Source organism: Oncorhynchus kisutch, linkage group LG9 (genome assembly GCF_002021735.2).
Source record: "Oncorhynchus kisutch isolate 150728-3 linkage group LG9, Okis_V2, whole genome shotgun sequence".
Lineage (NCBI taxonomy): Eukaryota > Metazoa > Chordata > Actinopteri > Salmoniformes > Salmonidae > Oncorhynchus > Oncorhynchus kisutch.
Window position 1 is genome coordinate 44,051,090 of NC_034182.2, and position 16,565 is coordinate 44,067,654.

Genomic DNA, 16,565 nt, shown 5'->3' on the forward strand with positions numbered 1-16,565 from the left:
CAAAGACGGAAACGTCATGACTATAATACACATTCCACCTCGCTATAATACACATTCCACCTCACTATAATAAACATTCCACCTCACTATAATACACATTCCACCTCACTATAATACACATTCCACCTCACTATAATACACATTCCACCTCGCTATAATACACATTCCACCTCACTACAATACACATTCCACCTCGCTATAATACACATTCCACCTCGCTATAATACACATTCCACCTCACTATAATAAACATTCCACCTCACTATAATACACATTCCACCTCACTACAATACACATTCCACCTCACTACAATACACATTCCACCTCACTACAATAATAATTTTGCACGCCCAATTTTTCAGTTTTTGATTTGTTAAAAAAGTTTGAAATATCCAATAAATGTCGTTCCACTTCATGATTGTGTCCCACTTGTTCTTGATTCTTCACAAAAAAAATACAGTTTTATATCTTTATGTTTGAAGCCTGAAATGTGGCAAAAGTTCGCAAAGTTCAAGGGGGCCGAATACTTTCGCAAGGCACTGTATATATGTGCGAAGAAAAACATTGATTTCAAAGTTTAACAAACCATACAATTCTATAAACGAGGACCACTTTTAACAGTTTCACCTGAAAAGTGTCGAACAACTAATTCACTGGAAGAACTTTGCAGATGCTTGATCTTCGGTAACAGAATTACGGTAAAATCTCCCCCAGGTTTCTTCCAAAAAACTCGGTTAAATATCTGCCTTGAATTAAGATTCAAAGAAATTATGGGATGTCAGTTATGATATAAGGCATTTAAGTCCTTTACAAGGTGCTCTTATCCAGAGTGACTTACAGGAGCGATTGGAGTTAAGTGCCTTGCTCAAGGGCAAAGACAGATTTTCCACCTAGTGGGCTCGGGGATTCAAACCAGTGACCTTTCGGTTACTGGCCCAACGCTCTTAAAATCGCTAGACTTGAGTTTGAAAAAAATATATATATCTACTTTTGAACTACAGTAAGTGAAGTGGATTTACACCTAGTAACGGAATTACATCATGGGTCCCTGATCTGTACACTACACAGAAACGCCTATTTATGGATATTAATGTTATTTTCATGTTTCACAAGTTTGGGCATCACAACACAGCAGAGTAGTGTGTAGTCGAGTATTACTACTGTATTGTACTACTGTATTTTACTACTGTATTGTATTGTACTACTGTACTGTATTGTACTACTGTATTGTACTACTGTACTGTATTGTACTACTGTACTGTATTGTACTACTGTATTGTATTGTACTACTGTACTGTATTGTACTACTGTATTGTATTGTAATGAACTACTGTATTGTACTACTGTATTGTATTGTAATGAACTACTGTATTGTACTACTGTATTGTACTACTGTATTGTACTACTGTATTGTACTACTGTATTGTATTGTACTACTGTATTGTATTGTACTACTGTATTGTACTACTGTATTGTATTGTACTACTGTATTGTATTGTACTACTGTATTGTATTGTACTACTGTATTGTATTGTACTACTGTATTGTAATGAACTACTGTATTGTACTACTGTATTGTACTACTGTATTGTATTGTACTACTGTATTGTACTACTGTATTGTATTGTACTACTGTATTGTACTACTGTATTGTATTGTACTACTGTATTGTATTGTACTACTGTATTGTATTGTACTACTGTATTGTAATGAACTACTGTATTGTACTACTGTATTGTACTACTGTATTGTATTGTACTACTGTATTGTACTACTGTATTGTATTGTACTACTGTATTGTACTACTGTATTGTACTACTGTATTGTATTGTACTACTGTATTGTACTACTGTATTGTACTACTGTATTGTAATGAACTACTGTATTGTACTACTGTACTGTATTGTAATGAACTACTGTATTGTACTACTGTATTGTACTACTGTATTGTCCTACTGTATTGTACTACTGTATTGTAATGAACTACTGTATTGTATTGTATTGTATTGTACTGTATTGTACTACTGAATTGTACTGTACTACTCTACTGTATTGTCCTACTGTATTGTCCTACTGTATTGTTCCTACTGTATTGTCCTACTGTATTGTCCTACTGTATTGTCCTACTGTATTGTTCCTACTGTATTGTCCTACTGTATTGTCCTACTGTATTGTACGTCCAGTGTAGGTCGGTGCTCAGTGGGTGAGGTTGCTGGTTACAGTAAATGGAGAGAGAGGGGGCTCATGGGTAGGAGTCAGTAAGAGCTGGGAGAGGGAGAGAGAGAGGGGGCTCATGGGTAGGAGTCAGTAAGAGCTGGGAGAGGGAGAGAGAGAGGGGGCTCATGGGTAGGAGTCAGTAAGAGCTGGGAGAGGGAGAGAGAGAGGGGGCTCATGGGTAGGAGTCAGTAAGAGCTGGGAGAGGGAGAGAGAGAGGGGGCTCATGGGTATGAGTCAGTAAGAGCTGGGAGAGGGAGAGAGAGAGGGGGCTCATGGGTATGAGTCAGTAAGAGCTGGGAGAGGGAGAGAGAGAGGGGGCTCATGGGTATGAGTCAGTAAGAGCTGGGAGAGAGAGAGAGAGAGGGGGCTCATGGGTATGAGTCAGTAAGAGCTGGGAGAGGGAGAGAGAGAGGGGGCTCATGGGTATGAGTCAGTAAGAGCTGGGAGAGAGAGAGAGAGAGAGGGGGCTCATGGGTATGAGTCAGTAAGAGCTGGGAGAGGGAGAGAGAGAGGGGGCTCATGGGTATGAGTCAGTAAGAGCTGGGAGAGAGAGAGAGAGAGGGGGCTCATGGGTAGGAGTCAGTAAGAGCTGGGAGAGGGAGAGAGAGAGGGGGGCTCATGGGTATGAGTCAGTAAGAGCTGGGAGAGAGAGAGAGAGAGGGGGCTCATGGGTATGAGTCAGTAAGAGCTGGGAGAGGGAGAGAGAGAGAGGGGGCTCATGGGTATGAGTCAGTAAGAGCTGGGAGAGAGAGAGAGAGAGGGGGCTCATGGGTATGAGTCAGTAAGAGCTGGGAGAGGGAGAGAGAGAGGGGGCTCATGGGTATGAGTCAGTAAGAGCTGGGAGAGAGAGAGAGAGAGGGGGCTCATGGGTAGGAGTCAGTAAGAGCTGGGAGAGGGAGAGAGAGAGGGGGCTCATGGGTATGAGTCAGTAAGAGCTGGGAGAGAGAGAGAGAGAGGGGGCTCATGGGTAGGAGTCAGTAAGAGCTGGGGAGAGGGAGAGAGAGAGGGGGCTCATGGGTAGGAGTCAGTAAGAGCTGGGAGAGGGAGAGAGAGAGGGGGCTCATGGGTAGGAGTCAGTAAGAGCTGGGAGAGGGAGAGAGAGAGGGGGCTCATGGGTAGGAGTCAGTAAGAGCTGGGAGAGGGAGAGAGAGAGGGGGCTCATGGGTATGAGTCAGTAAGAGCTGGGAGAGGGAGAGAGAGAGGGGGCTCATGGGTATGAGTCAGTAAGAGCTGGGAGAGAGAGAGAGAGAGGGGGCTCATGGGTATGAGTCAGTAAGAGCTGGGAGAGGGAGAGAGAGAGGGGGCTCATGGGTATGAGTCAGTAAGAGCTGGGAGAGAGAGAGAGAGAGGGGGCTCATGGGTATGAGTCAGTAAGAGCTGGGAGAGGGAGAGAGAGAGGGGGCTCATGGGTAGGAGTCAGTAAGAGCTGGGAGAGAGAGAGAGAGAGGGGGCTCATGGGTAGGAGTCAGTAAGAGCTGGGAGAGGGAGAGAGAGAGGGGGCTCATGGGTAGGAGTCAGTAAGAGCTGGGAGAGGGAGAGAGAGAGGGGGCTCATGGGTAGGAGTCAGTAAGAGCTGGGAGAGGGAGAGAGAGAGGGGGCTCATGGGTAGGAGTCAGTAAGAGCTGGGAGAGGGAGAGAGAGAGGGGGCTCATGGGTAGGAGTCAGTAAGAGCTGGGAGAGGGAGAGAGAGAGGGGGCTCATGGGTATGAGTCAGTAAGAGCTGGGAGAGAGAGAGAGAGAGAGGGGGCTCATGGGTAGGAGTCAGTAAGAGCTGGGAGAGGGAGAGAGAGAGGGGGCTCATGGGTAGGAGTCAGTAAGAGCTGGGAGAGGGAGAGAGAGAGGGGGCTCATGGGTAGGAGTCAGTAAGAGCTGGGAGAGGGAGAGAGAGAGGGGGGGGCTCATGGGTAGGAGTCAGTAGAGCTGGGAGAGGGAGAGAGAGAGGGGGCTCATGGGTAGGAGTCAGTAAGAGCTGGGAGAGGGAGAGAGAGAGGGGGCTCATGGGTAGGAGTCAGTAAGAGCTGGGAGAGGGAGAGAGAGAGGGGGCTCATGGGTATGAGTCAGTAAGAGCGAGAGAAAAAGAAAGAGAGAGAGGGGGCTCATGGGTAGGAGTCAGTAAGAGCTGGGAGAGGGAGAGAGAGAGGGGGCTCATGGGTATGAGTCAGTAAGAGCTGGGAGAGGGAGAGAGAGAGGGGGACTCATGGGTAGGAGTCAGTAAGAGCTGGGAGAGGGAGAGAGAGAGGGGGCTCATGGGTAGGAGTCAGTAAGAGCTGGGAGAGGGAGAGAGAGAGGGGGCTCATGGGTAGGAGTCAGTAAGAGCTGGGAGAGAGAGAGAGGGGGCTCATGGGTAGGAGTCAGTAAGAGCTGGGAGAGAGAGAGAGAGAGGGGGCTCATGGGTAGGAGTCAGTAAGAGCTGGGAGAGGGAGAGAGAGAGGGGGCTCATGGGTATGAGTCAGTAAGAGCTGGGAGAGAGAGAGAGAGAGGGGGCTCATGGGTAGGAGTCAGTAAGAGCTGGGAGAGGGAGAGAGAGAGGGGGCTCATGGGTAGGAGTCAGTAAGAGCTGGGAGAGGGAGAGAGAGAGGGGGCTCATGGGTAGGAGTCAGTAAGAGCTGGGAGAGGGAGAGAGAGAGGGGGCTCATGGGTAGGAGTCAGTAAGAGCTGGGAGAGGGAGAGAGAGAGGGGGCTCATGGGTAGGAGTCAGTAAGAGCTGGGAGAGGGAGAGAGAGAGGGGGCTCATGGGTATGAGTCAGTAAGAGCTGGGAGAGAGGAGAGAGAGAGGGGGCTCATGGGTAGGAGTCAGTAAGAGCTGGGAGAGGGAGAGAGAGAGGGGGCTCATGGGTAGGAGTCAGTAAGAGCTGGGAGAGGGAGAGAGAGAGGGGGCTCATGGGTAGGAGTCAGTAAGAGCTGGGAGAGGGAGAGAGAGAGGGGGCTCATGGGTAGGAGTCAGTAAGAGCTGGGAGAGGGAGAGAGAGAGGGGGCTCATGGGTATGAGTCAGTAAGAGCTGGGAGAGAGAGAGAGAGAGGGGGCTCATGGGTAGGAGTCAGTAAGAGCTGGGAGAGGGAGAGAGAGAGGGGGCTCATGGGTATGAGTCAGTAAGAGCTGGGAGAGAGAGAGAGAGAGGGGGCTCATGGGTAGGAGTCAGTAAGAGCTGGGAGAGGGAGAGAGAGAGGGGGCTCATGGGTAGGAGTCAGTAAGAGCTGGGAGAGGGAGAGGAGAGAGAGGGGGCTCATGGGTAGGAGTCAGTAAGAGCTGGGAGAGGGAGAGAGAGAGGGGGCTCATGGGTAGGAGTCAGTAAGAGCTGGGAGAGGGAGAGAGAGAGGGGGCTCATGGGTAGGAGTCAGTAAGAGCTGGGAGAGGGAGAGAGAGAGGGGGCTCATGGGTAGGAGTCAGTAAGAGCTGGGAGAGGGAGAGAGAGAGGGGGCTCATGGGTAGGAGTCAGTAAGAGCTGGGAGAGGGAGAGAGAGAGGGGGCTCATGGGTAGGAGTCAGTAAGAGCTGGGAGAGAGGGAGAGAGAGAGGGGGCTCATGGGTAGGAGTCAGTAAGAGCTGGGAGAGAGGGAGAGAGAGAGGGGGCTCATGGGCAGTATTGTGTATATTAGTTGGCTGGGGTCTTTAGGTCAGCAGTATTGTGTATATTAGTTGGCTGGGGTCTTTAGGTCAGCAGTATTGTGTATATTAGTTGGCTGGGGTCTTTAGGTCAGCAGTATTGTGTATATTAGTTGGCTGGGGTCTTTAGGTCAGCAGTATTGTGTATATTAGTTGTCTGGGGTCTTTAGGTCAGCAGTATTGTGTATATTAGTTGTCTGGGGTCTTTAGGTCAGCAGTATTGTGTATATTAGTTGGCTGGGGTCTTTAGGTCAGCAGTATTGTGTATATTAGTTGTCTGGGGTCTTTAGGTCAGCAGTATTGTGTTGTGTGTATTAGTTGGCTGGGGTCTTTAGGTCAGCAGTATTGTGTTGTGTGTATTAGTTGGCTGGGGTCTTTAGGTCAGCAGTATTGTGTATATTAGTTGGCTGGGGTCTTTAGGTCAGCAGTATTGTGTTGTGTGTATTAGTTGGCTGGGGTCTTTAGGTCAGCAGTGTTGTGTTGTGTGTATTAGTTGGCTGGGGTCTTTAGGTCAGCAGTATTGTGTATATTAGTTGGCTGGGGTCTTTAGGTCAGCAGTATTGTGTATATTAGTTGGCTGGGGTCATTAGGTCAGCAGTATTGTGTATATTAGTTGACTGGGGTCTTTAGGTCAGCAGTATTGTGTTGTGTGTATTAGTTGGCTGGGGTCTTTAGGTCAGCAGTATTGTGTATATTAGTTGGCTGGGGTCTTTAGGTCAGCAGTATTGTGTTGTGTGTATTAGTTGGCTGGGGTCATTAGGTCAGCAGTATTGTGTTGTGTGTATTAGTTGGCTGGGGTCTTTAGGTCAGCAGTATTGTGTATATTAGTTGGCTGGGGTCTTTAGGTCAGCAGTATTGTGTTGATATTAGTTGTCTGGGGTCTTTAGGTCAGCAGTATTGTGTATATTAGTTGGCTGGGGTCTTTAGGTCAGCAGTATTGTGTATATTAGTTGGCTGGGGTCTTTAGGTCAGCAGTATTGTGTATATTAGTTGGCTGGGGTCTTTAGGTCAGCAGTATTGTGTATATTAGTTGGCTGGGGTCTTTAGGTCAGCAGTATTGTGTTGTGTATATTAGTTGGCTGGGATCTTTAGGTCAGCAGTATTGTGTATATTAGTTGGCTGGGGTCTTTAGGTCAGCAGTATTGTGTATATTAGTTGGCTGGGGTCATTAGGTCAGCAGTATTGTGTTGTGTGTATTAGTTGGCTGGGGTCTTTAGGTCAGCAGTATTGTGTATATTAGTTGGCTGGGGTCTTTAGGTCAGCAGTATTGTGTATATTAGTTGGCTGGGGTCTTTAGGTCAGCAGTATTGTGTTGATATTAGTTGGCTGGGGTCATTAGGTCAGCAGTATTGTGTATATTAGTTGGCTGGGGTCTTTAGGTCAGCAGTATTGTGTATATTAGTTGGCTGGGGTCTTTAGGTCAGCAGTATTGTGTATATTAGTTGGCTGGGGTCTTTAGGTCAGCAGTATTGTGTATATTAGTTGGCTGGGGTCTTTAGGTCAGCAGTATTGTGTTGTGTATATTAGTTGGCTGGGGTCTTTAGGTCAGCAGTATTGTGTATATTAGTTGGCTGGGGTCTTTAGGTCAGCAGTATTGTGTTGATATTAGTTGGCTGGGGTCTTTAGGTCAGCAGTATTGTGTTGTGTATATTAGTTGGCTGGGGTCTTTAGGTCAGCAGTATTGTGTATATTAGTTAGCTGGGGTCTTTAGGTCAGCAGTATTGTGTTGTGTATATTAGTTAGCTGGGGTCTTTAGGTTAACGCCCAAGCCAGGTGACACCATACCACTGCTGCCCGGGGCCAGGGTGCGCATCATGGCATGCACCACACACATACTGTTGCACCAGGCTGAGGGGGGACTCCCGTCCTGTGTGTGAGTGAGTGAGTGAGTAAAAACACTTTCAGATTGATTTAGCCTAATCAACCGGAACAAAACATTGGTTCAGTCAGGTCATATACACACTAACCGTGTGTTCCTTATCGGTTGTTTTCCCCAAGCGGCCGCAGATTCATTCATTGATTCGGTTCGCCAACACCGTTCTATAATAGTCTATAGCGCCGCAGAATACATACACGCACCGCAGCCCCGGCCACAACAGACGAATAGATGGCCAAGCAACAACCCTATACATTTAGCTTCTGTTAGCTTATATTGTGTAGGCTACATCTCAGAGCGTGTTTCTAAACGGTAGACTACTTGGAGAGACTGGGTGAAGAACGGGCGCGTCACGTTTCCTACCGTCTTCCCCTCTCTCACTCCCTATTCCGCAGTAGTCTATTTCTATACCCTAGAGAGAACAGAAGCACGAGCCCCACCACCAACAAACCCCAATATACCAGATCAATAACACTAGTATACAGTAGTAGCATTGTCTTTAACCCAGAGAAAAACACTGATTTCAAAATCACACTTATAAAACGCCAGGAATAAAAAGGAGAATCCGGTGCGTAAAAATAAATAAATAAATATGACCCCGACACTCACTTTATAGAAGATGTGCTTCAGCGTGCTGTAGAAACCCATCGTGATTGTATTCTTCCGTTTTTAACGCCCTTCCCGGTAGCACAAATAGTGCGGTAGTTAAATAGATGGGTAGTATAGTACTCTTCTTGTCCGAAGGCACAATTCTCCCTCCTCTCTCTTTCCACTTCGGTTAGGTCCAACAGTATCTATCGTTGCCTGCTGCTGCGGACATGTTCGGACAAGCCTCTCTCCCCGATGCGAACGGGAAGCTAGGAGAAAGTTGGCCTAGCTAGCTAGATATTCATAGAAGCGCAGAGAGAGACGGAGGTTAGTTCGTTCAGCTCTCACACCAACTGCCAAGCCTACCGGACAACCAGTTTAGTCAGCCAGAGAGGAATGCCGAGAGGAAGGGAGGCGGAGAGAGCGAAAAGGGCAACCGGTGAAGAACAAACACCATTGTAAATACAACCCACATTTACATGTATTTATTTTCCCTTTTGTACATCATGACAACACTTTACTGTACATAGAATAGGATAAAACACCCTGTAATGGACCAGTTCCCGTTTAGAACGCCCAGTAGTAGTGGACCAGTTCCCGTTTAGAACGCCCAGTAGTAGTGGACCGGTTCCCGTTTAGAACACCCAGTAGTAGTGGACCGGTTCCCGTTTAGAACGCCCAGTAGTAGTGGACCGGTTCCCGTTTAGAACACCCAGTAGTAGTGGACCGGTTCCCGTCTAGAACACCCAGTAGTAGTGGACCGGTTCCCGTTTAGAACACCCAGTAGTAGTGGACCGGTTCCCGTTTAGAACACCCAGTAGTAGTGGACCGGTTCCCGTTTAGAACACCCAGTAGTAGTGGACCGGTTCCCGTCTAGAACACCCAGTAGTGGACCGGTTCCCGTTTAGAACGCCCAGTAGTGGACCGGTTCCTGTTTAGAACACCCAGTAATGGACCGGTTCCCGTCTAGAACGCCCAATAGTGGACCGGTTCCCGTCTAGAAAGCCCAGTAGTGGACCGGTTCCCGTCTAGAACACCCAGTAGTAGTGGACCGGTTCCCGTCTAGAACACCCAGTAGTAGTGGACCGGTTCCCGTTTAGAACACCCAGTAGTAGTGGACCGGTTCCCGTCTAGAACACCCAGTAGTAGTGGACCGGTTCCCGTCTAGAACACCCAGTAGTAGTGGACCGGTTCCCGTCTAGAACACCCAGTAGTGGACCGGTTCCCGTCTAGAACGCCAAGTAGTGGACCGGTTCCCGTCTAGAACACCCAGTAGTAGTGGACCGGTTCCCGTCTAGAACACCCAGTAGTAGTGGACCGGTTCCCGTTTAGAACACCCAGTAGTAGTGGACCGGTTCCCGTTTAGAACACCCAGTAGTAGTGGACCGGTTCCCGTCTAGAACACCCCAGTAGTAGTGGACCGGTTCCCGTCTAGAACACCCAGTAGTAGTGGACCGGTTCCCGTTTAGAACACCCAGTAGTAGTGGACCGGTTCCCGTCTAGAACGCCCAGTAGTGGACCGGTTCCCGTCTAGAACACCCAGTAGTAGTGGACCGGTTCCCGTCTAGAACGCCCAGTAGTGGACCGGTTCCCATCTAGAACGCCCAGTAGTGGACCGGTTCCCGTCTAGAACGCCCAGTAGTGGACCGGTTCCCGTCTAGAACGCCCAATAGTGGACCGGTTCCCGTCTAGAACGCCCAATAGTGGACCGGTTCCCATTTAGAACACCCAGTAGTGGACCGGTTCCCGTTTAGAACACCCAGTAATGGACCGGTTCCCGTTAAGAACACCAGGTGGACCAGTTCCCGTCTAGAACGCCCAGTAGTGGACCGGTTCCCGTCTAGAACGCCCAGTAGTGGACCGGTTCCCGTCTAGAACACCCAGTAGTAGTGGACCGGTTCCCGTCTAGAACACCCAGTAGTAGTGGACCGGTTCCCTTTTAGAACACCCAGTAGTAGTGGACCGGTTCCCGTTTAGAACACCCAGTAGTAGTGGACCGGTTCCCGTTTAGAACACCCAGTAATGGATCGGTTCCCGTTAAGAACACCCGGTGGACCAGTTCCCGTCTAGAACGCCCAGTAGTGGACCGGTTCCCGTCTAGAACGCCCAGTAGTGGACCGGTTCCCGTCTAGAACGCCCAGTAGTGGACCGGTTCCCGTCTAGAACGCCCAGTAGTGGACCGGTTCCCGTCTAGAACGCCCAGTAGTGGACCGGTTCCCGTCTAGAACGCCCAGTAGTGGACCGGTTCCCGTCTAGAACGCCCAGTAGTGGACCGGTTCCCGTCTAGAACGCCCAGTAGTGGACCGGTTCCCGTCTAGAACGCCCAATAGTGGACCGGTTCCCATCTAGAACGCCCAGTAGTGGACCAGGTTCCCGTTTAGAACGCCCCAGTAATGGACCAGTTCCCGTTTAGAACACCCAGTAGTGGACCGGTTCCCGTTTAGAACACCCAGTAGTAGTGGACCAGTTCCCATTTAGAACGCCCAGTAGTAGTGGACCAGTTCCCGTTTAGAACACCCAGTAGTAGTGGACCAGTTCCCGTTTAGAACACCCAGTAGTGGACCAGTTCCCGTTTAGAACACCCAGTAGTAGTGGACCGGTTCCCGTTTAGAACACCCAGTAGTAGTGGACCGGTTCCCGTTTAGAACACCCAGTAGTAGTGGACCGGTTCCCGTTTAGAACGCCCAGTAGTGGACCGGTTCCCGTCTAGAACACCCAGTAGTAGTGGACCGGTTCCCGTTTAGAACACCCAGTAGTAGTGGACCGGTTCCCGTTTAGAACACCCAGTAGTAGTGGACCGGTTCCCGTTTAGAACACCCAGTAGTAGTGGACCGGTTCCCGTTTAGAACACCCAGTAGTAGTGGACCGGTTCCCGTTTAGAACACCCAGTAGTAGTGGACCGGTTCCCGTTTAGAACACCCAGTAGTAGTGGACCGGTTCCCGTTTAGAACACCCAGTAGTAGTGGACCGGTTCCCGTTTAGAACACCCAGTAGTAGTGGACCGGTTCCCGTTTAGAACACCCAGTAGTAGTGGACCGGTTCCCGTTTAGAACACCCAGTAGTAGTGGACCGGTTCCCGTTTAGAACACCCAGTAGTAGTGGACCGGTTCCCGTTTAGAACACCCAGTAGTAGTGGACCGGTTCCCGTTTAGAACACCCAGTAGTAGTGGACCGGTTCCCGTTTAGAACACCCAGTAGTAGTGGACCGGTTCCCGTTTAGAACACCCAGTAGTAGTGGACCGGTTCCCGTTTAGAACACCCAGTAGTAGTGGACTGGTTACCGTTTAGAACACCCAGTAGTAGTGGACCGGTTCCCGTTTAGAACACCCAGTAGTAGTGGACCGGTTCCCGTTTAGAACACCCAGTAGTAGTGGACCGGTTCCCGTTTAGAACACCCAGTAGTAGTGGACTGGTTACCGTTTAGAACACCCAGTAGTAGTGGACCGGTTCCCGTTTAGAACACCCAGTAGTAGTGGACTGGTTCCCGTTTAGAACATCCAGTGTTTCAGCTTTTAAAAGCATTGATGTTCATCAGTCCACAGTTATTAACAGCACAAGACACCACGGAAGAAGACACTGCTGTTAAAAAAACCATTGCTGCATGTCTGAAGTTTGTAAAAGAGCACCTGGATGTTCCACAGCACTACTGGCAAAATATTCTGTGGACAGATTAAACTAAAGATGAGTTGTTTGGGAGGAACACACAACACTATGTGTGGAGTAAAGAAGGCACAGCACACCAACACCAACACCTCATCCCAACTGTAAAGTATGGTGGAGGGAGCATCATGGTTTGGAGCTGCTTTGCTGCCTCAGGGCCTGGACAGCTTGTTATCGTCGACAGAAAAATGAATTCCCAAGTTTATCAAGACATTTTGCAAGAGAACGTTATGCTATCTGTCCACCAATAGAAGCTCAACAGAAGCTGGGTGATGCAACAGGACAACGACCCAAAACACAAAGTAAATCAACAACAGAATGGCTTCAACAAATACACCTTCTGGAGTGGCCCAGACCTCAACCCGATTGAGATGCTATAGCATGACCTCAAAAGAGCGGTTCACACCAGACATCCCAAGAATATTGTGGAACTGAAACAGTTTTGTAACGAGGAATGGTCCAAAATTCCTCCTGACCGTTGTGCGGGTCTGATCCACAACTACAGAAAACGTTTGTTTGAGGTTATTGTGGCCAAAGGAGGGTCAACCCAGTTTTTAAATCCAAGGGTTCACATACTTTTCCCACCATACACTGCAAATGTTTGTTTACACGGTTCCATACAGACATGAAGATCATATTTTATGACCAATTTATTCAGAAATCCAGGTATTTCCAAAGGGTTTACGTACTTTTCCTTGCCTCTGTACGTCACAATGGGATACCGGACTATCCCGTCTCTGGACTCTGAATTAGAGGGGAGAGGTGGGTTCTTACCTTGATGTTGAGGATTGTCAAAGGTGTTTCAGGGTTCAGTCTGTCCGACATCAACTCAGAGATCTCATCCGAGACAAACACCTGGTTCCTTCCCTCTTCATCCTCTTCCTCCTCCTCCTCTTCTAACAGGGCAGGACGGTCACTCTCGTCTTCACCCATCTCTTCTGCCTCCTCGCCTTCATCTCCCTGCTCGTTCTCATCATCCTCCTTTCTACATTCCTCCTCTTCCTCTCCATTCCGCTCCTCCTCTTCTTCAGTCTGGGTACTGTGGGAGGTTTTTGATTGGCCATCTCTTTCCCTAGCCGCGCTCTCATCGGCTGTTACCTCGACGTGACCGCCGACAGTTCCGAACGGTTCCGAGGGGCAGGACTCCTCCGCTATGGTAACTATGGAAATGCTGACCACCTCCCCCTCCTCTCTGCCAATAAACTCCTCACCACCTCCCTTTCTCCTTTCTTCCCCAGAGGAAGATGAAGAGATGAAGGAAGAGAGGGAGGAGATTGAAGAGATGGACGAGGAAGAGGGGGTGCTGCCTAGCAGCGATACCCCCATAGAGTCTCCCCTCCCTGGCAGGGGTGGACCCGTGTTACCCCCTCTGGTCAACGGGTCCTGTTTCATCACTAAACTAGACTTCTCTCCTACGGTCTTCAGATGAGAGAACAGGAGGGACTGGGCATCCTGGAGAAAGGAGAGAGGATAGACAGGGGTTAGAAGAATAGAACTCCAGCGACACAAAAGACGACAGAAGAGGTGAGATTGGACTCCTAGATAAACAAGGAGAGGACAGAGGAGAGAAAGGGGGATAGAAATTGGAGGAGTACTCTGTTAAAAGGGCTGGGAGTTTTTCCCCTGACTTGCTAAGACAAACACTACTCCCACTGTCTTCACACCAGATAGCAGGAGAGGTGGGTTATCATGGATAAACAAGTAGAAGATCACTTAGAAATTGGAGGAATACTTCACAATGAGGCTGGGAGTTTACCCTGTCAGTATGAATGAAATTAGTGGATCCTGCCATGATGACTATATTAGATTTAATCTACTTGTCCTTTAGATTTTTGCAATTTTAAAATTATTACTTGGAATAAACTGACAGCTAAAACGCTCCTTGTCCCGGAATGGCATGTTAAATATATATATTTATTTATTTATTTAAAGACTGCATCCGATAGCAGTTTTTTTCGAGCGGAGATCTCTCGAGAAGTCACAAACTGTCTGCCTTTGCTACAGATGATCAGCAGAGATAATACCAAGGATAGATAGATAGTACACTAGTTTATATCGGTTTACAGTTTAGTACTACGCGGCGTTTGTCTGTCAATCTATCTAACACAACCGTAAGTATTTAGCTAAATTTGTGCAAGATTTGACATTGCCAACCAACGGACGTGTTCAGAATAAATACATATACACAATGTTAAAACCAGCTCCTTCAACAACAAGATATCGATCATCTCGAAAACTAAAGCAGTTAACTTGATATGTCTCAACACTTGTCATAGTTAGCTAGCTAACTTCTGATTTCGTTGACACTTTTATCCTTAAACGCTTCAACTACAAGAAGTATCCTACTAAAGTTATTCAATAGTCACCACGTATTAAACTAACGCACAATTAAAAAGCAAACTCACTTTCGACAAAAAAACAGAGAGCCGCTGTTGCTAGTAACTAACGTTACTCTTGCCGTGGCGTGTTGTCCTGTCTTCGCACTCGAAATAAAGGGGATTTTGGACACTCTCCACAACTAGAATGCGCTTATCGCATCCTAACAACCTTTCATCAGACGGCGAGATACACGCAGACTGCTGATATCAACATGAAACGTTAAAATCAGGTCAGAGGAAGAGGTACTGCTCCTCTGTAAGAGAGACAAAACTGTTTGACGCGCTGTGATGACGTCAGATCGATTTCACTCTCCATGGCGCCTTGTTATGACTCGTTTGTTTACAGGGACAATTTTTCTGAAGCTTGGCAAATTAGAATCTAAAAAAACTTTTTTTAATGATATATGGCAAAGAAAACAAATGTTTGGTAATCTAGGACTTGACAAATAATATGTCAGATTTAATAGATTTCCCCAGTATCTCTACTTGCACATTCATCTTCTACACATCTACCATTCCAGTGTTTAATTGCTATATTGTAATTACTTCTCCACCATGGCCTATTTATTGCCTTAACTCCCTTATCTTACCTCATTTGCACTCACTGTACATATACTTTTTGTTTTCTTTTGTTCTACTGTATTATTGACTATGTTTTGTTTACTCCATGTGTAACTTTGTGTTGTTTGTGTCGAACTGCTTTGCTTTATCTTGGCCAGGTCGCAGTTGCAAATGAGAACTTGTTCTCAACTGGCCTACCTGGTTAAATAAAGGTGAAATAAAAAAATACAAAATAAAAAATTGTTATCTGACAAATGAATGAAGCTGACGAGTTGTGATATTGTCTTGAAAAACTTTAGTAGGAAGAAAATCAATTATTATCACACACTGACGTTCAGATGTGATTCACTGTGGCTGCAAGGCTCATACATAATATCATTATGACCATGTATATCTGTCATAATAAAACCTGTTCATACAGCGAGATGAACAGCTGTGTTGTGTTGTGCTGCTACCATGCTGTGTTGTCATGTTGTGTTGCTACCATGTTGTGTTGCTACCATGCTGTGTTGTCATGTGTTGCTACCATGCTGTGTTGCTACCATGCTGTGTTCCCATGTTGTGTTGCTACCATGCTGTGTTGTCATGTGTTGCTACCATGTTGTGATGCTACCATGCTGTGTTGTCATGGTGTGTTGCTACCATGCTGTGTTGTCATGTGTTGCTACCATGCTGTGATTCTACCATGCTGTGTTGCTACCATGCTGTGTTGCTACCATGTTGTGTTGCTACCATGTTGTGTTGCTACCATGTTGTGTTGCTGCCATGTTGTGTTGCTACCATGTTGTGTTGCTGCCATGTTGTGTTGCTGCCATGTTGTGTTGCTGCCATGTTGTGTTGCTACCATGTTGTGTTGCTACCATGCTGTGTTATGTGTTGCTGCCACAATATTTTGTCATGTGTTGCTACCATGCTGTGTTGTGTTGCTGCCACACTATGTTGTCATGTGTTGCTGCCATGCTGTGTTGTCTTAGGTCTCTCTTTATGTTGTGTGTCTCTTACTGTGATGTGTGTTTTGTCCTATATTTCATTTATTTTTAATCCTCCGTCCCCGCAAGAGGCCTTTTGGTAGGCCGTCATTGTAAATAAGAATTTGTTCTTAACTGACTTGCATAGTTAAATAAAAGTGAGACCAAACTTTTGACTGATACTGTGTGTGTCTATCTCTCATCCATTTTGATGGCACGTACAGGGCTCCATAGCAGCAGTGGATGGTGCTGGAGGCCTACTCATGTGGTATGCTTGTTGCCTCCCTCTAGTGGGCAAACAGGAAGCAGCAGCCTGGTTCCCCAACCCACTTCCCTAATGTAGTACCTTCAGTAAGAAAGTATTCATACCCTGGACTTTTTCCCACATTTTGTTATGTTACGAAGTGGGATTAAAATGGATTTAATAGTATTTTTTTTTACTATCTACACCAAATAGTCAATGTCAAAGTAGAAGAGAAATTCAAAGATTTGTACAAAATAACAAATTAAATTTTGATTCGATAAGTATTCAACTCCCTGAGTCTATATGTTATAATTATTTGGCAGCGGTTACAGCTGTGAGTCTTTCTGGGTAAGTCTCTAAGAGGGATTACAGCTGTGAGTCTTTCTGGGTGAGTCTCTCAGTGATTCCAGCTGTGAGTCTTTATGGGTAAGTCTCTAAGAGTGATTCCAGCTGTGAGTCTTTCTGGGTAA

The 16,565-nt window shown here is 47.2% G+C and overlaps 1 protein-coding gene across 3 annotated transcripts in view; it reads right to left on the reverse strand.

Moving 5' to 3' along the window:
• LOC109883748 (F-box/WD repeat-containing protein 7) overlaps window positions 1-14,615 on the reverse strand; it is a 58,828-nt gene extending 44,213 nt beyond the window's left edge. For 2 of the 3 annotated variants that reach the window (XM_031832667.1, XM_031832668.1), the window contains exons 1-2: window positions 14,350-14,615; window positions 12,719-13,396 (exon numbers count right to left, since the gene is read on the reverse strand). In XM_031832667.1, the coding sequence (XP_031688527.1) occupies window positions 12,719-13,336 (618 nt within the window). In that variant the 5' untranslated portion in view covers window positions 13,337-13,396; window positions 14,350-14,615. Of the gene's footprint in view, window positions 1-8,305; window positions 8,626-12,718; window positions 13,397-14,349 lie in introns of those variants that run through there. The other variant, XM_031832669.1, reaches the window with a different exon arrangement.
• Between the last annotated feature and the right edge of the window lie 1,950 nt (window positions 14,616-16,565).